This window comes from Oncorhynchus masou, chromosome 21, assembly GCF_036934945.1.
Source record: "Oncorhynchus masou masou isolate Uvic2021 chromosome 21, UVic_Omas_1.1, whole genome shotgun sequence".
In the NCBI taxonomy this organism is placed as follows: domain Eukaryota; kingdom Metazoa; phylum Chordata; class Actinopteri; order Salmoniformes; family Salmonidae; genus Oncorhynchus; species Oncorhynchus masou.
The window spans coordinates 6,256,469-6,283,970 of NC_088232.1; the positions used below are offsets into that span (position 1 = coordinate 6,256,469).

Below are 27,502 nucleotides of genomic sequence, written 5' to 3' on the forward strand. Positions count from 1 at the left end.
AAATTTGACTACTTGAGCAGTAAGCCTAGGTTTACATGTACAGTTATGTAATCGATTTGATCGTTGATTTTCTGTGTTTCTTCAATGTATGATTTGTGTTTTGCTGGCTCTAAACGTGTATCGTTGATGCCGACGGCCATTCCCTAAGTTACACATAGCGAGTCTACACAGGCTACACATAGTATATACAGTAATGAAATTCATGCCTTTCTAATTATCGTGCATTTTACGTCTATGCTTATTTTCTTTGATGTACAGAGTGGAGGGCGAGAGTCCCAAAATCAAAAAATGCAGCAGCAGTCGACTTCATCACTGCCCCTTCTGCACATACAAAGCTGAGCAATATATTGCCAACAACCACATGTAAGGTCATGCTTCAGTGAGGCGTAGAGGTACTATTTTACTCTTTGTTTATTGAATATATTTGATATTCACGTTTTTTTGCCTTATTTTTCAATTACATCAGTGTATCTAATTAAATTGTATAACTTGTTACTTTACTGTTATTCTTCTCTTTCAGAGTTAACGATCATAAAGTGTGGCTTCAGTTGTAGAAATGCGACTGTCAGGGGGTAGCATTGAGGCACAACACCGGAAACAGACAAGTAAACGGAAGTGAACAAGGCTAAGAACAACTTCCACGTTCGCGGTTTTATTTAGACGTTTTAACATCCTGGAACTCAAAATCGGATTAATTGAACTGCACATCACCACCCCGTGTAGTGTTTAGTTCGAGTTTGAGACAGGACTTATTTGATAGCTAACAATGGCTAACTGTATGAATTTTCACACTCAAATTTCCTCCGTCATGGAGGTTCTAGCGAATGCAGCCGTTGAAGAGATCTGTAAACTCGTAGACGACGACTATGCAGTGTTTCGTTTGGAAATAACTCAAAGCCAAAAAGAAAACAGGGCATTGCGGAGGAAACTACTGGAATCGAAGGTGGCACGGGAGCGCGCAGAAAGGACAACGCGAGAGCGCGTCCTCGCCAGTCGTCCCAGTAGTATCAAGATTGTCGAACGATACAGAGGAATGGCAAGAGGTACATTTAAACGAAGGACGAGGATGCATGGTCTGTTTCGGGTCATAGCGTAGTGCCTGTCACCTCGTTCACCAATGCAGATATGTTCAGATGTGTTACCCAGAATTATGTCTGTATATTGTATATAGAACAAGTAGAATCGGACAGTCGCTTTAAAAACAAAAAACAATTGAACAAAACAAATGTAGGGATCTGGCAGTTCTTGGGCGATGGTCTTCCACAGCTTTGATGATAGGCAGTTCAGAAAGGTATTATCTTGAGAGGGAGCATACAGTGCATTTGGAAAGTATTCAGAACCCTTGACTTTTTCCACATTTTGTTACATTACAGCCTTATTTTAAAATTGATTAAAGTAACCATTTTCCTCAATCTACACAGAATACCCCATAATGACAAAGCGAAAACAGGTTTTTAATATTTTTTTCAAATGTATAAAAAATATAACAGAAATACCTTATTTACCCTTTTCTATGAGACTCGAAATTAAGCTCAGGTGCTTCCTGTTTCTAGTGATCATCCTTGAGATGTTTCAATTTGATTGGAGTCTATCTGTGGTAAATTCAATTGATTGGACATGATTTGGAAAGGCACACACTTGTCTATATAAGGTCCTACATTTGACAGTGCATGTCAGAGAAAAAACCAAGCCGTGAGGTCGAAGGAATTGTCCATAGAGCCCTGATACAGGATTGCGTCAAGGCACAGATCTGAGGAAGAGTACCCCAAAAAATTATGCAGCATCGAAGATTCCAAGAACACAGTGGCCTCCATCATTCTTAATGGAAGAAGTTTAGAAACACCAAGGCTCTTCCTAGAGCTGGCTGCCCGGCCAAACTGGGCAATCGGAGGAGAAGGGCTTGGTCAGAGAAGTGACCAAAAACTCAATGGTCACTCTGACAGAGCTCCACAGTTCCTCTGTGGAGATGGGAGGACCTCCCAGAAGGACAACCATCTCTGCAGCACTCCACCAATCAGGCCTTTATGGTAGAGTGGCCAAACGGATGCCACTCCTCAGTAAAAGGCACATGACAGCCCACTTGGAGTTTTCCAACAGGCACCCAAAGTCTCTCAGACCATGAGAAACAAGATTCTCTGGTCTGATGAAACCAAGATTGAACTCTTCGTCCTGAATGCCAAGCATTGCATCTGGAGGAAACATGGCACCCTCCCTACAGTGATGCATGGTGGTGGCAGCATCATGCTGTGGGGATGTTTTTCAGCGGCAGGGACTGGGAGACTAGCCAGGATAGAGGGAAAGATGAACGGAGCAAAGTACAGAGAGATCCTTGATGAAAACCTGCTCCAGAGTGTTCAGGATCTCCGACTGCGGTGATGGTTCACCTTCCAACAGGACAATGACTCAAAGCACAAATCCAAAACAACGCAGGAGTTGCTTCGGGACAATGTCCTTGAGTGGCCCAGCCAGAGCCCAGACTTAAACCCACTCAAACATCTCTGAAGAAACCTGAAAATAGCTGGGCAGCGACACTCCCCATCCAACCTGACAGATCTTGAGAGGATCTGCAGAGAGGAATGGGAGAAGCTCCCCAAATACAGGTGTGCCAAGCTTGTAGCATCATACCCAAGAAGACGCTAGGCTGTAATCACTGCCAAAAGCTGCTTCAACAAAGTACTGAGTAAAGGGTCTGAATGTGTATGTTAATGTGACAGCAGTTATTTTTAAAACATTTCTAAAAACCTGTTTTGTCGTTGTAATTATGGGGTATTGTGTGTAGATTGATGAGGGGGAAAAACAAATGAATCCATTTTAGGATAATGCTGTAACGTAACAAAATGTGGAAAAAGTCAAGGGGTCTGAATACTTTCTGAATTTAGTACAGCCAGGCTGGGCAGCATGGTAGAGACAATACAATATTTACTGAGATCTCTACATAGGATGGTCCAAGTCCGTTTTAGATAGAACACCTGCCTGTGGGTAAAACAACCTATGGTTACCTACATTGCCTTCAGAAAGTATTTATACCCCTTGATTATTCCACATTTTGTCGTGTTGCAGGCAGAATTCAAAATGGATTCAAAATATTTTTCTCTCAACCATCTACACACAATACCCCGTAATGATAAAGTTGTAACATGTTATTTGAAATTTGTTGCAAATTTGTTGATAATGAAATACAGAAATGTATAAGTATTCACACCACTGTGTCACCTTTTAGAACTGTGAATCTTTGAGTACGTCTCTAAGAGCTTTCCGTGCCTGTATTGTGCAACATTTGCCCATTTATTCTTTTCAAAATTCTTCAAGCTTTGTCAAATTGGTAGTTGATCATTGCTAGACATCCCTTTTTTATGTCTTGCCATAGATCTTCTAGTAGATTGAAATCAAAACTGTAACTCGGCCACTCAGGAACTTTCACTGTGTTCTTGGTAAGCAACTCCAGTGTAGATTTGGCCTTGTGTTTTCGGTTATTGTCCTGCTGAATGGTGAATTAGTCTCCCAGTGTCTGGTGGAAAGCAGACTGAACCAGGTTGTCCTCTAGGATTTTGCCTGTGCTTAGCTCCATTCCGTTTATTTTTTTATCCTGAAAAACTCCCCAGCCCTTAATGATTACAAGCATACCCGTAACATGATGCAGCCACCACTATGTTTGAAAATATGGAGAGTGGTACTCAGTAATGTGTTGTTGGATTTGTCCCAAACATAACACTTTGTATTGAGGACAAAAAGTTAATAGCTTTGCCATTTAATTTGCACTATTACTTTAGTGCCTTGTTGCAAACAGGATGCATGTTTTTGAATATTTTTATTCTGTACAGGCTTCCTTCTTTTCACTCTGTCTATTAGGTTAGTATTGTGGACTAAATACTATGTTTTTCATCCTCAGTTTTCTCTCGTCACAACCATTAAACGCTGTAACTGTTTTAAAGTCACCATTGGCCCCATGGTGAAATCCCTGAGCGGTTTCTTTCCCCCGGCAACTAACTTAGGAAGGACCTGTATTTTTAAAGTGGCTGGGTGTTTTGATGCGCCATCCAAAGTGTAATGAATACCTTTACCATGCTCAAAGAGATATTCAAAGTCTGCTTTTTTAAATGTTTTACCTATCTACCAATAGGTGCCCTTTGCGAGGCATTGGAAAACCTCCCTGGTCTTTGTGGTTGAATCTGTGTTTGAAATCCACTGCTCGACTGATGGACCTTACAGATAATTGTATGAGTACAGAGATGAGGTAGTCATTCAAAAATCATATTTAACACTATTATTGCATACAAATTGAGTCCATGCAACTCATTGTGACTTTTTAAGCAAATCTTTACTCCTGAACTTATTTAGGCTTGCCATAACAAAGGGGTTGAATACATTAAACTCAAGACATTTCAGCTTTTAAATTGAAATAATTTGTTTAAAAAAATAATGAAAAACAATTCCAATTTAACACTATGGGGCACTGAGCACTGTGTGTAGGCCAGTGACTAAAACACATACATGTAATCAATTTTAAATACTGTAGGCTGTAACACAAAATGTGAAAAAGGAGTGTGAATGCTTGCTTAAGGCACTTGTAGGTTACCCCATTGGCTCACAGAAAAAACTTGATCCTTTTCAAACAATTTTCTTGTCTGCTGTTTTAGTAAATTACAAAACTACATTTAAGAAAAATGCATTTTTAACATTGCCTGCTTCAGAGAGAGAGAGAGTCCGGGACAAGGTAGCACGTACGGTGAACAGGTCAGGGTTCCAAAGCCGCAGGCAGAACAGTTGAAACTGGAGCAGCAGCACAACCAGGTGGACTGGGGACAGCAAGGAGTTCAGGCCAGGTAGTCCTGAGGCATGGTCCCAGGATTCAGGTCCTCCGAGAGGCAGAGAGAGAGAATTAGTGAGAGCGAACTTAAATTCACACAGGACACCGGATAAGACAGGAGAAATACTACAGACATAACAGACTGACCCTAGTCGCCCGACACAAACAGTTGCAGCATAAATACGATACCCCCAGACAGGGCCAACCAGGCAGGATATAACCCCACCCACTTTGCCAAAGCACAGCCCCCACACCCCTACAGGGATATCTTCAAACCACCAACTTACTACCCTGAGACAAGGCTGAGTATAGCCCGGAAAGATCTCCCCCACGGCATGAATCCGAGGGGTGCGCCAAACCCGGACAGGAAGATCACGTTAGTGACTCAACCCACTTAAGTGACACACCCCTCCTAGAGAATGGAAGACTACCAGTATGCCAGTGACTCAGACCCCATAATAGGGTTAGAGCCAGAGAATCCCGGTGGAGAGAGGGGAACCAGCCAGGCAGAGACAGCAAGTGCGGTTTGTTGCTCCAATGCCTTTCTATTCACCTTCACACCCCTGGGCCAGACTACACTCAATCATCGGACCGACTAAAGAGATGAGTCTTCAATAAAGACATAAAAGGTTGAGACCGAGTCTGCGTCTCTCACATGGATAGGCAGACCATTCCATAAAAATGGAGCTCTATAGGAGAAAGCCCTGCCTCCAGCTGTTTGCTTAGAAATTCTAGAAACAATAAGGAGGCCTTCGTCTTGTGACCGTAGCATACGTGTAGGTATGTACGGCAGGACCAAATCGGAGACATAGGTAGGAGCAAGCCCATGTAATGCTTTGTAGGTTAGCAGTAAAACCTTGAAATCAGCCCTAGCCTTAACAAGAAGCCAATGTAGAGAGGCTAGCACTGGAGTAATACGATCAATTTCTTTGGTTCTAGTCAAGATTTTAGCAGCCGTATTTCGCACTAACTGAAGTTTATATAGTGCTTTAGCCAGGTAGCCGGAAAGTAGAGCATTGCAGTAGTCTAATCTAGAAGTGACAGAAGCATGGATTCACTTTCCTGCATCATTTTTGGACTGAAAGTTTCTTATTTTTGCAATTTTACGTAGATTTAAAAAAACTGTCATTGAAATAGTCTTGATATGTTCGTCAAAAGAGAGATCAGGGTCCAGAGTAATGCCGAGGACCTTCACAGTTTTATTTAAGACGACTGTACAACCAAGATTGTCAGATCCAACAAAAGATCTCTCTGTTTCTTGGGACCTAGAACTAGCATGTCTGTTTTGTCCGAGTTTTGCCTCCATCCACTTCCTTATGTCTGAAACAGGTTTCCAGGGAGGGCAATTTTGGGGCTTCACCATGTTTCATCAAAATGTACAGCTGTGTATCGTCCTCATAGCAGTGAAAGTTAACATCATGTTTCCGAATGACATCACCAAGAGATAAAATATATAGTGAAAACAATAGTGGTCCTAAAACGGAACCTTGAGGAACACCGAAACTTACAGTTGATTTGTCAGAGGACAAACCATCCACAGAGACAAACTGATATCTTTCCGGCAGATAAGATCTAAACCAGGCCAGAACTCGTCCATGTAGACCAATTTGGGTATCCAATCTTTCCAAAAGAATGTCATGATTGATGGTGTCAAAAGCAGCACTAAGGTCTAGGAGCACGAGGACAGATGCAGAGCCTTGGTCTGACGCCATTAAAAGTTAATTTACCACCTTCACGAGTGAAGTCTCAGTGCTATGATGGGGTCTGAAACCAGACTGAAGCGTTTGTCTTCAGGAAGGAAGTAAGTTGCTGCGCAACATCTTTTTCTAACATTTTTGAGAGGAATGGGAGATTCAATATAGGCCGATTTTATTTAAAAAAAAAAATATTTCCTTGGTTAAATTTGGGGGTTTTAAAGAGAGGCTTTATTACTGCCACTTTTAGTGAGTTTGGTACACATCCGGTGGATAGGATTCCCTTTATTATGTTCAACAAAGGAGGGTCAAGCACAGGAAGCAGCTCTTTCAGTAGTATAGTTGGAATAGGTTCCAATATTCAGCTTGAAGGTTTAGAGGCCATTACTATTTTCATGAATGTGCCAAGAGATATAGAATTAAAGAACTTGAGTGTCTCCTTTGATCCTAGGTCCTGGCAGTGTTGTGCAGACTCAGGACAACTGAACTTTGGAGAAATACTCAGATTTAAAGAGGAGTCCGTCATTTGCTTTCTAAGAATCATGATCTTTTCGTCAATGAAGTTAGTGTATTTATTACTGCTGAAGTGAAAGCCATCCTCTCTTGGGAAATGTTTTTTAGTTAGCTTTGCGACAGTATAATTTGTTTGGGGGGGGTTGTTCTTATTCTCCTCAATTAAGTTGGGAAAATAGGTTGATCGAGCAGTATTGAGGGCTCTTCAATATTGTATGGTACTGTCTTTCCAAGCTAGTCGGAAGACTTCCAGTTTGGTGTAGCGCCATTTCCGTTCCAATTTTCTGGACTCTTGCTTCAGGGTTCGGTTATTTTCTGTATACCTGGAAGCAAGTTTCTTATGACAAATGTTTTGTTTTTAGGGGTTCAACTGCATCTAGGGTATTACGCAAGGTTAAATTTAGTTCCTCAGTTAGGTGGTTAACCGATTGTTGTACTCCGATGTCCTTGGGTAGGTGGAGGGAGTCTGGAAGGGCATCTAGGAATCTTTGGGTTATCCGAGAATTTATAGCACTGCTTTTGATGATACTTGGTTGGGGTCTGAGCAGATTATTTGTTGTGATTGGAAATGTAATAAAATGGTGGTCCGATAGTCCAGGATTATGAGGAAAAACATTAAGATCCACAATATTTATTCCACGGGATTTAACTAGGTCCAGAGTATGACTGTGGCAGTGAGTAGTTCCGGAAACATGTTGGGCAAAACCCCACTGAGTCGATGATTGCTCTGAAAGCCTTTTGGAGTGGTGGGTCTGTGGACTTTTCCATGTGAATATTAAAGTCACCAAAAATTAGAATATTATCTGCCATGACTACAAGGTCCGATAGGAATTCAGGGAACACTGTATATGGCCCAGGAAAACAGTAGCTATAAAAAGTAGGAGTAGGCTGCATAGATTTCATGACTAGAAGCTCAAAATATGTAAACTTAGTTGTTTTTTAAATTGAAATGCGCAGGGGATTTAGTCACTAGTGTAACCAGGAGGAGAGGCCTCTTCACACAGTACATTCATCAGGCTTAAGCCATGTTTCAGTCAGGCCAATCACATCAAGATTATGATCAGTGATTAGTTTATTGACTATAACTGCCTTGGAAGTGAGGAATCTAACATTAAGTGATTCTATTTTGTGATATCACAATCTCTTTCAATAATGACAGGAATGGATGAGGTCTTTATTCCAGTGAGATTGCTTATGCGAACACCGCCATGTTTAGTTTTGCCCAATCAAGATTGAGGCACAGACACGGTCTCAATGGGGATAGCTGAGCTGACAACACTGACTGTGTTAGTGGCAGACTCCTCTAAGCTGGCAGGCTGGCTAACAGCCTGCTGCCTGGCCTGTACCCTATCTCATTGTGGAGATAGAGGAGTTAGAGCCCTGTCTATGTTCATAGATAAGATGAGAGCACCCCTCCAGCTAGGATTAAGATCGTGACTCCTGAGCAGGCCAGGCCTGGTCCTGTTTGTGGGTGAGTCCAAGAAAAAGGGACAATTATCTACAAATTCTATCTTTTGGGAGGGGCCGAAAACAGTTTTCAACCAGCGATTGAGATGTGATAGTCTGCTGTAGAGCTCATCACTCCCCCTAACTGGGAGGGGGGCAGAGACAATTACTCGATGCTGGCACATCTTTCTAGCTGATTTACACACGGAAGCTATGCTGCACTTGGTGACCTCTGACTGTTTCATCCTAACATTGTTGGTGCCGAGGTGGATAACAATATCCCTATACTCGCCAGTTTTAGCTTTAGCCAACACCATTTTAAGATGAGCATTTACGCCTGTAGCCCTGCCCCCTGGTAAACAGTGTATGATCTCTGGATTATTCTTTTTAAGTCTAACACGGAACACAAACCGGCTGCGCGCATGCGCCATCGTACATAAATGTATTTTGTCCCCCCACACCAAACGCGATCACGACAGGCAGGTTTAAATATCAAAACAAACTCTGAACCAATTATATTAATTTGGGGACAGGTCGAAAAGCATTAAACATTTATGGCAATTTAGTTAGCTAGCTTGCACTTGCTAGATAATTTGTCCTTTATAGCTAGCTTGCTGTTGCTAGCTAATTTGTCCTGGGATATAAACATTGAGTTATTTTTCCTGAAATGCACAAGGTCCTCTACTCCGCCAATTAATCCACACATAAAACCAGTCAACTGAATCGTTTCTAGTCATATCTCCTCCTTCCAGGCTTTTTCTTCTCTTGACTTTATATTGCGATCAGGAACTTTCATAAATCAGGTGCATTACTGCCACTGACCCTGTTCATCTTTCAGTCACCCACGTGGGTATAACCAATAAGGAGATGGCACGTGGGTACCTGCTTCTATAAACCAATGAGGAGATGGGAGAGGCAGGACTTGCAGTCGATCTGTGTCAAAAAAAGAACTGACTTCTATTTTAGCCCTTGGCAACGCAGACGCTCGTTGGCGTGCTGGGGCAGTGTGGGTGCAATAATTTAATTACAGATTTCTAAATGTATTCAGCCTGTAATCCTGTGGGTAATGGTCAGGGCTAATGGTGGGAGGTTTTGGCAGCTCAGACGCCGTAACAGGTGGAGGAGAGACATGAGAAGGCTCTGACTCGTTGCTTAATGGGGAGAACCGGTTGAAAGTTTCACTCGGATGAATGTGCGACACCAGATGAGCATTTCGACAGAATTTGCTTCCAGAAGCCAAGAGAAAACTGTCCGGCTACGGCGACTGTGCGAGAGGATTTATACTACTAGCTGTACTTTTTGGTGGCACCAATGCTGTTTCATCTTTCCAACACTGAAATTACCCTTGCCTAACGATTGTGTCTGAAGCTGGACTCAACATAAGGCGATAGTTCTCCTGTATATTATGAATAAAGCGACTGCAATTAGATGGCATAATGTTAATGTTGCTACTTAGCTTCGGCTGGTGGAGGTCCTGTAGAATAATGTCCAGATAAAGCGTACGAGATTAAAAATGTTGAGCAAGGGGAAAAATAAAAATATAAACGGTTGTTAAAAATGTAGAGTTTGCAACAAACCGCTCAGCAGCACGTAAACATTACACGTTTTCCACACACTTAGCTACGTGTAAGCTACTTGAGCACCTGGTCCCCACAATTCCCACGCCGAGTTGCCTAAAGCCACAGGGCTCTTCTTGCAGGCTATATTTCCCTACGTGGCAGCATTGCGATCCGTAGGTCAGGGTTTTTGACCTGGTTAGCAGTGGCAGTTCTAGACCATTTCATCTGGAGGGGCCAAGCTGTACCAGTTGTACTGTTAGAGGGACCAGTTACATTAGACGTTATTGTTGTCATAAAATTTTCCTCACTGCATTGCAGGCAAAAGACCATGTTCATAATCATTCAACAATTTATTAGCATTTTCTGTCTAATAACAGATGTAAAAAAGGAATGATAGCAAAAATGTGTTATGTAACAATTATTTCATACTCCACATTTAGGGGGGCCACAAGGGGGTCCAAAATTGTTGTCACATTACTTACTGCATTATTTACTAAATGAAAAAAATATGATGCATGGAACATAATACATCAAGTGTTACCTTACATCCTTGCCTATTGTAGACTTGGTCAGTAGTGTACAATATACCGTTGATAGTGCTTGACTTAACTAGGTACCAGGACTCATTTTGGGGGCCGGTACAGTTTATATTTAGGTGCAGAATCTCCACAATACTTTTGAACTAATATTCTATAAGAGGAACAGGAGTTGAAGCAGTAGAAAATTTGATGTGCTGGTACTCGGCTCCAGTGAGCTCCTGCACAAGTCAAGCACTGACATTGAACATTGACAGTAGCTAACCTAACCACAGCTTTCTCCCAATCACACTCTCAGGTGAAGGACATCTCACTGGAGGCCACAGGAGCTTTGTGAAGCCAGTGGGACACAATACTTGGAGAGATGACCAACCAATCACTGTTGATGAGGAGAGTGGAACCTCAACCCAGCACGTTATCATGATAGAGGTTAGTGTAATAGTGTAGCATAAAAAATGTGTTACTTTGTAAATCAAATGTGTCCATTTATTTCAGAACGCTCCCCTCAGCGATTCACTTGCTTACATGTATATCCTCATTTATCTGCCATAGGTGAGCTTTGTGAGACTTCACATTGTTATCTAATTCAACTAATGTAATGGTAATAACCTCTCTTCTTGTCAGTCTGCAGATGCAGAGGCTGAAGATCCTGGTGTCAAGCTAGAGAGGTCTGAAGGAGAGGAGGACCCATGGCACAGCAGAGACATCCAAACTGGAACGGCTGAAGCGCCCCATGTAAACAGAAAAGACTCAACCGCCCCAGCACAGCCAAGGACCCGACGCAGCATCACGGAGGTCAGTGGAATGTCGAATGCCGTCCTCAAGTCAGAGACAGACACCAAGACTTTAACTGTAACACACAGTCTCTTACACACAGGATGTGACCACAGATCAGATCCAGAGAGACTGGGGCTGGGGAGACTGGGCTGTCCTCCTGCTCCCGGCTCAGAGTACTTACCAGTATTTCAACAGAGCCAGAGAACAGTTAATTCCAGTGGGGATGGTAACTCGTTAGACACTAGTGGTGATGATTCATCTTGTTCTTACGCAACAGAGATGGACCCTGGCAACATATCCTTGGGTTTAGAGACACAAACTCGTCTGTCCAGAGGGGACTGGAACCGGTACAGTAGTAGTGTATACTCTGAAGGGTGCCTAGATAAGAAAGGGGAGGGTCTGGTTGTAGATGAAGTGACCATGATAGTGGAGGGCGACGTTCCTCCCACATGGAATGCAGATAGTCACCTAGTAGACAGACACTCACAGGGCAGAGATTTCTTAAATTACAGGGGAAGCTTAGAGACAAATCCAGATGTCACGACCCACTCCCCTTTGCACACGTTCAGGGATCATGACCAAGTGTCTACGTCGATGGGGCCTTCCGATTTACACAGCCGTGTCCTTTTCGATCAGGTATTGAATTCAAACGACAGGGCTAAAGCCCAGACTCAGGGACGTGTAACCACATCAGGCAATAGCAAAGAGAAACGGTTCCTCTGCATGTTCTGTAACAAAGGCTTCAGCTGCCTCCAGAAGGTGGAGGTCCACCAGAGGATCCACACAGGGGTGAAACCCTTCAGCTGTACCCAGTGTCACATGCGCTTCGCCCAGGCTGGCACCCTGAAGAGGCACCAGAGGGTCCACACAGGGGTGAAACCCTTCAGCTGTACCCAATGTAACATGCGCTTCGCCCAGGCTGGTGACCTGAAGAGGCACCAAAGGGTCCACACAGGGGAAAAACCCTACAGCTGCCCCCAGTGTGAGAAGAGATTTACCCGCCAGCACCAGCTGAAGATGCACATGAAGGTCCACACGGGAGAGAGGCCATTCGCCTGTACGCACTGCGGGAAGAGATTCTCAGATAGGAGCTACCTCAGGATACACCAGCAGAAAAAACATTCCACTCAATAGCTTCAGACGTTTAGATGTATTAAATATAAAGATTCATTTTCATTGTTGTCAGCAGAAAGGAACCACAGATGCATTTGGAATAATGCGAGTAGCAGATTTCAGTGTTGAATATTCCTGGGTAGAATATTGCATCCAGACATGTGATATATATTTTAGGCATATTTGTGACTAAAAAGTCTGTTACATATTGTGTTTGTACTGTGTAGGCCAGGGATGGGCAGCATTGATGGGTGTGGGAGCCACAAAAAAATCGGAACTCAGTCAGAGCCCGCCCTAGCCTTTTGGGGGCCCTAAGCTATATTTTGCGAGTAAAGCATTTTAGCAAAGAGAAGAAATTGTAGTTTTAGAGTTAATTTCCTGCAATTCTACACATTTTGTCATGGGGCATAGAGAAAATGTTGCAATTTGTAAGCAAGTTTTCTGCAATTCTACACATTTTTGTTATGAGGTGGATAGAAAATTGAAAATTCTTAATGTAATTTTATGCAATTCTACGCATGATCATGAGGGCTCCCAGGTCAGTAATTAAATCATGATTGCTACAAGTTTGGAAATAATATGCATTTTGCCAGAGGGTGGAAACAACTGCTTGCAGTTTTTTTTATATGATATCAAACGATCAATTGGTTGCCCCCTGTCAGTAATTCGGCCATGATTACTACAAGTTTAGATAGCTTGGGGGGGGGGGGGGTTAATCCATAGACAAAAAGGTTGCCCATCCCTGGTGTAGACTATATGTGACGCGCTCTATAATAATCAGTCGGAAGTAGCAATTACTAATTTGCATGTAAATTGTGTTTTTGTCGAAATTTAGATTTTTTTGCTATCTGGGGGTTTCATCTGGTTTTAACAAAACAATGTCTTTGCTTTCATCATCTGTATGTGTTATTGCCAAATTCCGTATGAATATAGTTTTTAATCCTTCAAACGTAGGATAAAACGTGGCACTTTCCAATCCGTTTGGTGGATGCTAGCTTGTAACACATCAGGCTTTCGAGGCACTAGCTTAACCCTCATCTATTCCGAAATCATGAATGAATTACAAACTAGCTAGCTCACTATATAGTTTAAATTAAGCTACAATAAGCTATTCAATCGGATGATTTTCCTGTTTTCCCAATCAAAGCTACTGTAGTGTATCATCTGCGGGAAAAGGCTACACTCTCTCGCTCATAAAGACCCATCATACATAGTTACACTGTCACTACTGCCTACACCGTAGCTAGTTAGCTTTGCTTTCAACTGCACTGATGGATTTCCGGGAGAGAGAAATCGCAATATTTTTAAATAGTAATTTTGTGCTTGGAGCTGGTTCAGACGATCAGTGGCATCAACTTATTGCCGACTACTTTTTGACCCTGCGCCACAGAGCAATGACATAAGCGACTCAGACAAGCTCACTGAAGTCGAGGCCGTGCACCTTGAGGAGGCAACCGAGGAAGACCACCTGTGCACCTGTTAATGGTGAATCGATCAATGACGGCGCTTCAGTCGGTCGAGGGGAAATATGTCAGTGGTGCTGGGCAAGAAATTGAAAAGGATTGCGAGTTCAGGTGAACGTGCACGTCCAATAAAGGGAAGCCCTGATATTTGGTTTTTACCCCCGAGGAGATGGTCAAGAGACGTGACCAGATGAATTAGCTAACTCACCAATGGTAAGTGCTTGCCATTCAAGTAGTAGTCAAGTTTATGTGGGTGTGTAATGTGTGCATGTTTTCTGTGCCTGTCTATCTGTTAGTGTGTTTGGGTGTGATAAGGCACACGTAGACAGACGAGCTAACTGTTCATGTATTAAAGCCAACTGTGTGTGTGTGTGTGTGTGTGTGTGTGAGTGTGTGAGTGTGTGAGTGTGTGAGTGAGTGAGTGGCTGGCTGGCTGGCTGGCTGGCTGGCTGGCTTTGGGGGGAGAGAGTGAAGTGGGGGATGTGTAGCCCATGCAACCTAGCTATGTAGATAGTAACTTATGGGACCTGTGTGTGTTGTGGGTGCTGGTATTTGTCCTAAAGACAGGTTACATAAATCCATGAAATGGCCATCTATAAAGTTATGACATTTATTTATATCGAACCTGACCCATTTACACTACTAATAAAAGTGTGTGTGATTCACGCATGCATTTCGATCTGTACAGGTTGCATAGTTTGTGTTTTCTTGAACATGTTTATATCACTTTAAAATTTATTGGCTAGAATAGATGACGACAATGACTGAATGTTAAAAAATAGTATATTGTTAGTTGTCTTATTTTTCAGATGAAAAACATCTAGTGCTCATTGGCAAGATCTCTGGTTCCATGAACCTCTGCAAGGAAATGGTCATCTCGAACCGGAACTAACAAAAAGAAAACATCAGAGGACATATTTCTTTGAGCTAATCTGCAGAGAAACATTCAAGTTCCGACACGCGTAAGTTTTCATTTGAGTAATACAACCTGATGTCCTCTGTTCTTATTAGGGCTGCAACAGTATTAACAATTTCATGAGATATTTAAGAAAATATGAGTAGTAGGCTAAATCATGAATAGAAATAAAACAGCTGAGAATACATTGTGCCTTTCAGCACATTTTAACAGGCATGTTTTAAAAATGTCAGAATTTCTACAAAAAGCTGACTGCAGTGATAAAGTTCTATAGTTCTAAGGATCGTGATAAGGCTCCAAGGAAAAAGAGGTGTGGTGGTCATCTCGCCAGAAAACAGGTGCTGTCCTACGAGGACACTCAGTGAATCGTCCACTATGTCAACAACTTCACCAATATCCACGCGGTGCCGCTCCCAGGACAGATCCCTGGATTTAAGAAGTCAGACATCCTGATGCTACCGACATTTGAGACCAAAGTCCTGTGTGTGGCGCTAGTACAAAAACGTTCATGCGTGATCATGGTGAGTGTTTTCCTAAATCTCTATACTTATATTTGTACCAAACGCTCGTCAGCTCAAGCCAGTGACAAAGACTCTAACCAAAGCCCACACGAATCGGATCCAAAGAGACTGTCGGACCTTACTCTCTGGTGACGCACTGGTGTAGTCAGATTTTCTTTAACATTTCTCATTTTAGTTGTTGCTTAGAGACCAGGACTTACTCTGACCATTTTTAGCTCATTCTGTTGCTTGTACACTACATTACCAAAAGTATGTGGACACCTGCTCGTTAAACATCTCATTCCAAAACCATGGGCATTAATATGGAGTTGGTCCCCCCTTCGCTGCTATAACAGCCTCCACTCTTCTGGGAAGGCTTTCCACTAGATGTTGGAACATTGCTGTGGGGACTTGCTTCCATTCAGCCACAAGAGCGTTAGTGAGGTCGGGCACTGATGTTAGACGATTAGGCCTGGCTCGCAGTCTGCGTTGTAATTCATCCCAAAGGTGTTTTGATGGGGTTGGGGTCAGGGCTCTATGCAAACCAGTCAAGTTCTTCCACACCAATCTCGACAAACCATTTCTATATGGACCTCGCTTTGTGCAGGGGGGCATTGTCATGCTGAAATAGGAAAGGGCCTTCCCCAAACTGTTGCCACAAAGTTGTAAGCACAGAAACGTCTAGAATGTAATTGTATGCTGCAGCATTAACATTTTCTTTCACTATAACTAAGGGGCCTAGTCCAAACCATGAAACACAGCCCCAGACCATTATTCCTTCTCCACCAAACTTTACAGTTGGCACTATGCATTGGGGCAGGTAGCATTCTCCTGGCATCCGCCAAACCCAGATTCTTCCGTTGGACTGCCAGATGGTGAAGTGTGATTCATCACTCCAGAGAACGTGTTTCCACTGCTCCAGAGTCCAATGGCGCCGTGCTTTACACCACTCCAGCCGACGCTTAGTGTTGTGCATGGTGATCTTAGGCTTGTGTGCGGCTGCTCGGCCATGAAAACCCATTTCATGAAGCTGACGTTGCTTCCAGAGGCAGTTTGGAACTCAGTAGTAAGTTCTGCAACTGAGGACAGACGATTTTGAGCTTCTCATTCTTTGAGCTCGTGTGGCCTGCCACTTCGCGGGTGAGCCGCTGTTGCTCCTAGACGTTTCCACTTCACAATAACGGCACTTACAGTTGACAGGGGCAGCTCTAGCAGGGCATAAATTGTATGAACTGACTTGTTGCAAATGTGGCATCCTATGACCGGGCCATATTGAAAGTTACTGAGCTCTTCAGTAAGGCCATTCTACTGCCAATGTTTGTCGATGGAGATTGCATGGCTGTGCGCTCCATTTTATACACCTGTCAGAAACGGGTGTGGCTGAAATAGCTAAATTCAGTCATTTGAAGGGGTGTCCACATTCTTTTGTATACATAGTTTATGTGTACAATTGTGTGCACATGTATCCATGTGTGTGTGTGTGTGTGCGTGCGCGTGCGCGTTCGTAAGTGAAAAAGAAGAACATTGGCACTCGTCAATGGATTTCATGTATTGTTTTGTAATTAAGTAAATACTTGTTGTTCATTATTTGAATAAATGTCTTAAAAGTAATTGCAAACGTTGACTGCGTTTTTCTCAAAAACATGATTTGGTGATACTCTGCATGTCATGGCATGTAACTTTCTTGTCATTTGGAGTGGAGTGATCATGACGGTCTCAGTAGAAAGCTAACATTCTCCTTTTTCCAGCACTGTGTTTTGGGGTCAATGTGACTGATTATGATAAAGCGAGTCACATATCATGTTCACAAATGCCTACTTCATTATTTCCATTTAACTACTTCATTATTTTCCCAAAACACTTTTAATGAGAAAATGAATGCAGTTCATCAAGTTCATGCCGATTTTAAATATACATATATATAATAAAATGTATGTGATTTTCATATGGTGTATTGAACACTTGTTTATGTTTAATAAAACAATTGGACTTTTCATTCTAAGACTTTCATTGAGACTCTTTAATATACATCACATCTGATCTCACCCTATTCTGCATACACCAGACAGCACTTTATAACCAATATACACTTACTAAATATACCTACACAAACCCAGACACTAACAAACACCTACTGTACATGTCAAAATAGTTTAGTCAGGTTTGTCTGATGATGACTTTTGACTTATCATCATTATTTATTTATTTTTACCCACAACATCATATTTATGTCCAGCATGATGGGTTTAACAACAATGAAGTAATTCTGTAACTACAGTATAGGACTCAAACGTGGTGGGGATGGGTAAAGACTCCATGTCAAAGGTGTGTTTATTATCTTTGTGTACATACCTGAGGGAGTGTATGTCTGTGTAATCTGTATCCCCTGTCTCTTCCAGGAGGAGGAGGGTCTGGGGGTGCTGCTGGTGAAGGAGGAGGGGTGTGAGGAGGGTCTGGGGAACCCTGAGGGGACCATGGTCATGGAGGACAACCTGACTACACCTCCTCTTGAACCCACAGAGGAACCAACTAAGCAGCACAGGACCAAACACAGTCTCACTGAGGTGAGCCCACTGTATGGTATTAGGTCAGAACCCGGACCAAACACAGTCTCACTGAGGTGAGCCCACTGTATGGTATTAGGTCAGAACCCGTATCCAAAAAGTATCTTAGAGTATGAGTGCTGCTCAGTTTCGCCTTTTAAATCATAATGAATAAGACTACATAGCAGGGATGCAAACTAGTCACCTTTCGTCGAAAATCGCCGTTTTGAATCGTGTAGATCCGATGAGAGAAGTTTTTTTGTGGGGGGACTTGGATCCCCTACTGGCTGCAAGTGAACGAGTGATGCGCGTTTGGAGAAATACTGTCGGAATCCAAGGCTCAGCCAATTGTTCACATAACAACAGAATGCAGCACGCGACTGAAGAGACAATCAACCTGCTAGTTACAGCATCGGCTCTGGAAGGACAACAGTAGGGTGCAACGGCAGTTTGCCAGTTAACTCACAGCAGCGCTTCCCGTGAACGATAACGAAGAGGTAGGTGAGAAGCCTGACCATGGAGACGGGGATGAGAAGGTGATGAAGCGTACTTCATGAGCAGTAACCGAAAAACAACTGACATTTGGAAAGTTTGAGGCGAGGGAGAAAGTGGTGGAACAAGTATCAGCATTGTTAAGTATCTTGCTAGCTGGATCGAATTCTCCGTTAGCTAGCCAGAGAACTGTTGAGCAACATTAGCCAACTTTGATGATCAAATAATTTAGTTTATTGTATGAAAATTAGCTGGCTAATAAAGTCAGACAGCTAGCTATCTAACGTTACAACATCAGATGAGCTAACGTTAGTAACCTAAATAATTTGCTATAGTATTAACTGATAACTGTTATACGACTCCTTGCGGTTCCTCAAGTTATAACGCGTTAGTTGCGTACTGGACCCTGGCAATTTGTGTGAAATGTTAACGAACTAACTACTATATGTGAACCAATGTTTACCCTCTACAGTATGTGGTTCATTTTCAGAATGAGAGAGTTAGGTTAACATGAGGCGTTGCTTGTTAAACAAGTGGGTTCAGTGATGAAGTGTAGCTAGAGCTGGGCCTGATTTATGCTGAATGCCAATTGGGTTGAAAGAAACGCCACACACGTTCCCTCCCGCCAGGTGTACTCTGCCTGAAAGAGATCAATTACACCAACAAAGGGTATCATGCTCTGCTGGCACATTGTAGAGCAGATGTCCACAGGAAGAAAGTGTACAATGTAATAACATTCCATGTAGCCCACAGATATTGCTTTTGTTGTGTTGAACTTGACCGTAACACTTTTGTGTGAGTGAGGGGGGATTATTAAATGTTTTACTCAGTGAACGTTATTTTTGTACACATGTAGCCTTGTGCACTTGATGTCTACTATAGTGGCCACTATAATAGAGCAAAAATAGAATGCCTGTTTGTTTCATTCTATTTCTACTTTAAGATTTTTTTCCCCCAAGTCCAATATTTAGATGTGTTTGGGGTCACAAGCCTTCTATTTTAAAGGCTGTCATGGTAACAAGCATTCTCTTTTAAAGGCTGTCATGGTAACAAGCGGTCTATTATAAAGGCTGCCATGGTAACAAGCGTTCTATTTTAAAGGCTGTCATGGTAACAAGTGTTCTATTATAAAGGCTGTCATGGTAACAAGCGTTCTATTTTAAAGGCTGTCATGGCTAACTGGAATATTGTATTGTTTTTTTCTCAAGACTTGAGTGTCATTTGTTGTAAAATCTAGGCAACAAATAACATTGGATTGCTTTCCTTACATTTTTTAGCTGCGAGTTAGGTTCACATTAACCACTTTTTATTTTATACACAGAGACTGATCATGTAGATCATATTCTTTGTTTAATTAATTAGTTAAAACCAGCATTTCCCCCTAGCAGGGATTTTCTTTTGCATGTTTCAGTGCCCCCCCAAAAAGTGTTACCTCACCAGTTTGCATTCCTGTATATAGGCAGGTGGGGACCTGATCCTAGACCAGCACTCTTACTCTCAGACTGTGGATACTGGCCCAGGTCTTGATTAATTTTGTTTTTAAGTGTGGGACTATGCCTTTGACTTAACAAATCATTAAATAGTGTCAAGTAATCAAATCGACTAACACACTTGCATAGTATTCATAGCAATCCTGTCAGAAATATGTGTATAGGTGGCAGGGAAGTCAGGCGCAGGAGAGTCAAACGGAGTGTAAAATGGAGTCTTTTAATAAATGTCCAAGTAACATGCTCCATAACACTAATAATAAAAATGAATATAAACAAATATGGGTACGAAGACCCGACGCGCACCTATACAAATAACACGACACTGACAATAAACAATCTCTGACAAAGACATGAGGGGAAACAGAGGGTTAAATACACAACAGGTAATGAATTAGATTGAAAACAGGTGTGTGGGAAGACAAGACAAAACCAATGGAAAATGAAAAATGGATCAATGATGGCTAGAAGACCGGTGACGTCGAACGCCGTGCACCGCCCGAACAAGGAGAGGCAACGACTTCTGTAGAAGTCGTGACAGTACCCCCCCCGACGCGCGTCGACACCGGCCTCGGGGACGACCCGGAGGGCGAGGTGCAGGGCGATCCGGATGGAGACGGTAGAATTCTGATAACATGGAACACGTCCTCCACCGGAACCCAGCATCTCTCCTCCGGCCCGTAACCCTCCCAGTCCACGAGGTACTGAAGGCCCCTCGCCCGACGTCTCGAATCCAAAATGGATCGAACAGAGTACGCCGGGACTCCCTCGATGTCTAGAGGAGGCGGAGGAACATCACGCACTTCAGCCTTCTGGAGCGGGCCAGCCACCACCGGCCTGAGGAGAGACACATGGAACGAGGGGTTAATATGGTAATTAGTAGGCAGTTGTAACCTATAACATACCTCGTTCACTCTCCTCAGGACTTTAAACGGCCCCACAAACCGCGGACCCAGCTTCCGGCAGAGCAGGCGGAGGGGCAGGTTTCGGGTCGAGAGCCAGACCCTGTCACCTGGTGCGAACACTGGGGCCTCACTGCAGCGACGGGCTGCGACAATTTTCTGGCGCCTTATGGCGCGCTGAAGGTGGACGTGGGCTGCCTCCCAGGTTTCCTCAGCGCGCCAAAACCAATTGTCCACCGCAGGAGCCACGGTCTGGCTCGGATGCCAAGGAGCCAGAACCGGCTGATACTCCTTTTCAATGTGTATTAGGGTAAGTTTAGTGGAGGAATGACGTAGCGAGTTCTGAGCCATCTCTGCCCAGGGCACGAACTTCGCCCACTCCCCCGGCCGATCCTGGCAATAAGACCGCAGAAACCTACCCACATCCTGGTTAACTCTCCACCTGCCCATTACTCTCGGGGTGAAAACCTGAGGTAAGACTAACCGAGATCCCCAGACGCTCCATGAACGCCTTCCAGACCCTTGATGTGAACTGGGGACCCTGATCAGACGCTATATCCTCAGGCACCCCATAGTGCCGGAACACGTGTGTAAACTCTGGCCTCTGCAGTTTGTAAGGCCGTAGGGAGACCAGGCAAAGGGAGAAAACCGATTCACAACGACCAGGATCGTGGTGTAACCCTGTGAAGGTGGAAGATCAGTCAAAAAATCCACCGACAGGTGCGACCAGGCCGTTGAGGAACGGGTAGAGGTTGTAGCTTACCTCTGGGCAGGTGTCTAGGAGCCTTGCACTGGGCGCACACCGAGCAGGAGGAAACATAAATCCTCACGTCCTTAGCTAAAGTGGGCCACCAGTACCTCCCATCAAGACAGCGCATCGTCCGACCTATCCCAGGAAGACCAGAGGAGGGTGACGTGTGAGCCCAATAGATCAATCGGTCGCGGACAGCAGACGGAACGTACAGATGACCAGCTGGACACTCAGGGGGAGAGGGCTCTGCACGTGACGCCCGCTCAATGTCCGTGTCCAGCTCCCACACTACAGGCGCCACCAGACACAAAGCTGGGATTATGGGAGTGGGATCCATGGATCGCTCCTCTGTGTCATACAGCCGAGACAATGCGTCTGCCTTAACGTTCTGGGAGCCTGGTCTGTAAGAAAGTGTAAACACAAAACGAGTGAAAAACATGGCCCACCTTGCCTGGCGAGGATTCAGTCTCTTCGCCTGCCGGATGTACTCCAGATTGCGGTGGTCAGTCCAGATGAGAAAAGGGTGTTTAGCCCCTTCAAGCCAATGCCTCCACACCTTCAAGGCTTCTACGACAGCTAACAGCTCTCGGTTCCCCACATCATAGTTTCGCTCCGCCGGGCTGAGCTTCTTCGAAAAGAAAGCACAGGGGCGAAGCTTCAGTGGCGTACCCGAATGCTGAGAGCGCACTGCTCCTATCTCAGCTTCAGATGCGTCCACCTCCACTATGAATGGCAAAGAGGGATCCGGATGAGCCAACACAGGCACCGAGGTAAACAGAGTCTTCAGGTGCCCAAAAGCCCTGTTCGACTCAGCCGACCACTGCAAGCGCACCGGGCCCCCCTTTAGCAGTGAGGTAATGGGAGCAGCCACCTGACCAAAACCCCGGATAAACCTCCGGTAGTAATTGGCAAACCCTAAAAACCGCTGCACCTCCTTTACCGTGGTTGGAGTCGGCAAATTACGCGCGGCTGTAATGCGGTCGCTCTCCATCTCCACTCCTGAAGTGGAAATCCGATGCCCTAGGAAGGAGATGGATTGTTGGAAGAACAAGCATTTCTCAGCCTTGACATATAGATCATGCTCCAACAGGCGACCAAGCACCCTGCGCACCAGGGACACATGCTCGGCGCGTGTAGCGGAGTATATCAGAATATCATCGATATACACCACTACACCAAGCCCGTGCAGGTCCCTGAAGATCTCATCGACAAATGATTGGAAAACTGATGGAGCATTCATCAACCCATATGGCATGACAAGGTACTCATAATGACCTGAGGTGGTGCTAAATGCCGTCTTCCACTCATCACCCTTCCGAATACGCACCAGATTGTACGCACTCCTGAGATCCAATTTTGTGAAAAAGCCTGCCCCGTGCATTAACTCAATAACCGTATTGATCAGAGGTAGCGGGTAACTATATTTCACTGTGATTTTATTAAGACCTCGATAATCAATGCACGGGCGTAAACCGCCATCCTTTTTTTTCCACAAAAAATAAACTCGAAGAGACGGGTGAAATGGATGGCTGAATGAACCCCTGATGCAGGGATTCAGAGACATATGTCTCCATAGCCTCAGTCTCCGCTTGCGACAGGGGATACATGTGACTCTTGGGATATGCAGCGTCTACCAGGAGATATATCGCACAATCCCCCCCGTCGATGGGGTGGTAATTGAGTCGCCTTCTTTTTACAGAAGGCGAGAGCCAAATCGGCATATTTGGGGGGAATGCGCACGGTGGAGACCTGGTCTGGACTTTCCACCGTAGTAGCACCAACGGAAACCCCTAAACACCTACCTGAGCACTCTCGCGACCACCCCGTGAGAGCCCTCTGTGGCCAAGAAACAGTGGGGTTATGACAAGCTAACCAGGGTAGGCCTAGCACCACAGAATACGCAGGAGAATCATTAAGGAAAAGACTAATCTTCTCCTTGTGACCCTACTGCGTTATCATACACAAAGGTGCGGTTACCTCCCTGATAAACCTTGACCCTAATGGTCGACTATCTAAGGCATGAATAGGGAAAGGCATATCCACAGAAACAATAGGGATCCCTAAACTATGAGCTAACCTTTTATTAATGAAATTCCCAGCCGCACCTGGGAATGCAGAGAAAAAAATCAGGAAAAGAGACAGAGACAAACATTAGTGCAACAGAGGGCTCTGGATGAGAATGGTGCCTACTCACCTGGGGTGATGCCAGAATGCCCTGCCTGCCTTCTCTATTCCCAGAGGAACCAACCCGGCACCGACCAGCAGTGTGCCCTCTGCGACCATGAATGGTGCTCGAGCGGGAACCCCCTCCAGTCTCCCTGCGCACCATCCCTTCCAATTCCATAGGTTCGGGAGAGAGGGTGCGGGAGGATGGAACAACCAGACCCCGATCTAGACGTCCACGAGTAGCCAGCATGTTGAGGGTGGTGTCTCTACAGGCCAGCTCCCGACGGACGTCCTTGCGTAGAGCTCACCTGCTGCTTTGCCTTCGGGTGGATGGTCGAATACTATCCGGAATTGGCGGGTGAACTCCTCAAAATGGTCCAACGCCGCATCCTCCTGTCTACACACAGCGCTGGCCCATTCCAGGGCTTTCCCGATGAGGCATGAGACAAGGGCGTAACTCTTCTCACGGTCAGATGGTACTGGGGAGACCGTGGCCAGATACAAGTTCAGCTTAAGGAGGAAACCCTGGCAGCCGGCAGTATCTCCGTTGTATCCCGTGGGTAGGGATAAATGGATCTTCGGTTCCGGAGGGGAAAAAGCGTTCAAGGGAGATTCCGGTTGTGGTGGTGGTGGCGCTGGAGAAACTCCCTGTCTCTCCCAGCGATCCATATTCTGGACAATGCGATCCATGACGGAGCTTAAACAGTCAATCTCCTCCGCTTGTTCCCGGACACGTTCCTCCACCTCCATGAGCGTAGTGTCCTCTCCTGCTGACTTCATAATATAGGGTCAGAGATTCTGTCAGAAATATGTGTATAGGTGGCAGGGAAGTCAGGCGCAGGAGAGTCAAACGGAGTGTAAAATGGAGTATTTTAATAAATGTCCAAGTAACATGCTCCATAACACTAATAAGAAAAATGAATATTAACAAATATGGGTGCGAAGACCTGACGCGCACCTATACAAAAAACACGACTCTGACAAAGACATGAGGGGAAACGGAGGGTTAAATACACAACAGGTAATGAATGGGATTGAAAACAGGTGTGTGGGAAGACAAGACAAAACCAATGGAAAATGAAAAATGGATCAATGATGGCTCGAAGACCGGTGACGTCGAATGCCGAGCACCGCCCGAACAAGGAGAGGCAACGACTTCTGTAGAAGTCGTGACAAATCCCTCATTGCCCAATCAGATGCGCCATAGCAGGGTGCTCATATCAGATTTCTTGATCCAACATTCTCACACTCTGTATCTCTTACAGCCAGTAGACATGGAGGATGTGAAGATGGATCTGCTGGTAGTCAAAGAGGAGAGAATAGAAGACATATCCGAGAGCACTGACCAGCTGAGTGGACTAAAGATGGGGGAGCAAGGTAAGAGAGAAATACATATAGCCTACATACAGTAATAGATCTTCAATGGGATAGTGATGCACCTGGCTATGATTTTTTGCCATAACTCCATATGTCGAGTTCTCTGCCATGTTTATGAAGTCTATTTTGTAACCTCTTCCCGCAGGTGGTTGGCTAGAGGCTAACAGAGGAGTCTGGGTGTCCATCTTGGATTCCAAGACCAGTGTAGCCAAGATCCCAGGGGATGACATCACTGAGCAGACCAGGACCAGATGCAACATAGTGGAGGTCAGCGGATGGGACAGTGTCCTCAATTCTGGGCTGGGGAACAACACTGTTAACCACAACCAGAAACAGACAGTGGAACACAAAACAACAGCTGAACTTAGTCTCCATGACAACAGACTGGCTGAGACCAGGGCGAGACGTAGATTAGGTCTGCAAGGGCGGGGAAGTGTCTGTATTCAGCTGGAGAGAACAGACACAGAGTTGGTTAGCGATGCTCCCTCCTGCTCCTATAGTTGTGATTCAGAGAGACTGATGGTGCCTCAGGTTAACCCCCTAACAGGTGCTGCCTTCAACCTGCCTTCTATAGGATCTATCAACTGGAACATGGACCCTGAGACAACACAGACACTCCCTGGCCTTCGTCCTCCTCACACTTTCCTAATGTTAAACCAGACCTCAGACAATGCCAATGCCTCAACACTAAATGGCTACGCAAGCCCATTGACAAATGAAAGTGGTAGTAATGCTATCAGCAGATCCAGTGGCAAAGAGAAGCGCTTCCTGTGTTCGTTCTGTGGGAAAGCCTTCAGTTTCCCCAAACAGGTGGAGATCCATCAGAGGATGCACACGGGGGAGAAACCATTCAGCTGCCATCTGTGCCGGGCTAGTTTCTCCCACTCGTCCAGCCTGAAAAGGCACCAGATGGTCCACACAGGGGTGAAACCCTTCAGCTGTACCCAGTGTAACATGCGCTTCGCCCAGGCTGGTGACCTGAAGAGGCACCAGAGGGTCCACACAGGGGAGAAACCCTTCAGCTGCCCCCAGTGTGAGAAGAGGTTCACCCGTCAGAACCAGCTGAAGATGCACCTGAAGGTCCACACGGGAGAAAGGCCGTTTTCCAATACGCACTGCAGGAAGAGGTTCTCAGAGAGGAGCTACCTCAGGATACACCAGCAGAAAAACCATTCCACTCTATAACATTGAAAGTAACCATTCCGCTGGATAGCTTCTGTTTTGTTGATCAAACCTTGCAATAAAGACAAAGATGAATTTTCATTGTTGTCAGCAGGAAAGACCCACAGATGCAGATTTCAGTGTTGAATATTCTTTGGGAGAATATTTCATCCAGACAGTGTGTGATATATATATATATGCCTAAAAAGCCTGCATAGTGTTTGTATTGAGTAGGCTATGTGATTTTCACAAATACCTATTTCATTACTTCCATTCACCCCCCCCCCCCCCCACATACACTTTTAATGAGAAAGTGAATGCAGTTTATCAAGTTCATGCAGTTTTAGTTGAGATGTGGGGTTTTCATATGGTCTATTTAAACTGGTGTATGTTTAATAAACACTGACTTTTCAGTCGGACTTTTATTGAGACTCCCTGAAGACACAGTGTACAAAACATTATGAACACCTGCTCTGTCCATGACAGACTGACCAGGTGAAAGCTATGATCCCTTATTGATGTCACCTGTTAAATCCACTTCAATCAGTACAGATGAAGGGGAGGAGACCGGGTAAAGATACATTTTTAAGCCTTGAAACAATTGAGACATGGATTGTGTATGTGTGCCATTCAGAGGGTGAATATGCAAGATAAAATATTTAAATGTGTTTGTACAAGGTATGGTAGTTGATGAAGCATTGAGCATTTCCAGCCAGTTGTGTCCAAAATAGGTTCATTACTCAAGGCTTTGATTAACACAGTGTACACTAGTGGCACCTGCTGATGAAAAGCATTTAGAACAGCCAAATTATTATAGATGACGACGCACAGGGTAGCCTTTTTGTCTTCTACAGAAGCCAATACCAAACCAATCAGGTGGCTAATCGGCAAAACGAAACGTTTCGGACGTCATTGATCACGTGCATCTCATAAAATTATACAAGCATCGGCACACTGCTTCGAACTGCTAAGCGATTTCAACGCATGCCTCAGAGCTCTGGTATCAAACGTAGCATCACGTGTAGTAGGCGCCATCCAGCCAACCTGATACAGCTGTGGGAAGCATTGGAGTCAACATGGCTCAGCATCTCTGTGGAACACTTCCGATGCCTTGTAGAGTCCATGCCCCGATGAATTGAGGCTGTACTGAGGTCAAAAAAGAGTGCAACTCAATATTCTGAAGGTTTTCCTAATATTTTCTACACTCAGTGTACAACACATCTTTCACCCTATTCTGCATACACACAACAGTGCATTATAATCAATATACACTTACTAAATATACCCACACTAACAAAC

The 27,502-nt window shown here is 44.5% G+C and overlaps 1 protein-coding gene across 5 annotated transcripts; it reads left to right on the forward strand.

Moving 5' to 3' along the window:
- The first annotated feature begins 616 nt into the window (after positions 1–616).
- On the forward strand, positions 617–26,616 carry LOC135507630 (neurotrophin receptor-interacting factor homolog). Of its 5 annotated transcripts, XM_064927198.1 has the most exons (6): positions 617–1,043; positions 10,854–10,984; positions 11,180–11,350; positions 17,724–17,888; positions 24,931–25,042; positions 25,188–26,616. In XM_064927198.1, exons 1-6 carry the CDS (start codon positions 767–769, stop codon positions 26,225–26,227), a joined length of 1,896 nt encoding a protein of 631 aa, XP_064783270.1. In that variant the 5' UTR covers positions 617–766; the 3' UTR covers positions 26,228–26,616. The 5 variants fall into 5 exon arrangements, 1 of the variants encoding a protein (XP_064783270.1); XR_010450680.1 differs by lacking the exons at positions 17,724–17,888; positions 24,931–25,042; positions 25,188–26,616 and adding an exon at positions 15,099–15,262 and having other exon boundaries at positions 11,180–14,870; XR_010450681.1 differs by lacking the exons at positions 17,724–17,888; positions 24,931–25,042; positions 25,188–26,616 and adding an exon at positions 15,156–15,262 and having other exon boundaries at positions 11,180–14,870.
- Positions 26,617–27,502: the final 886 nt, after the last annotated feature.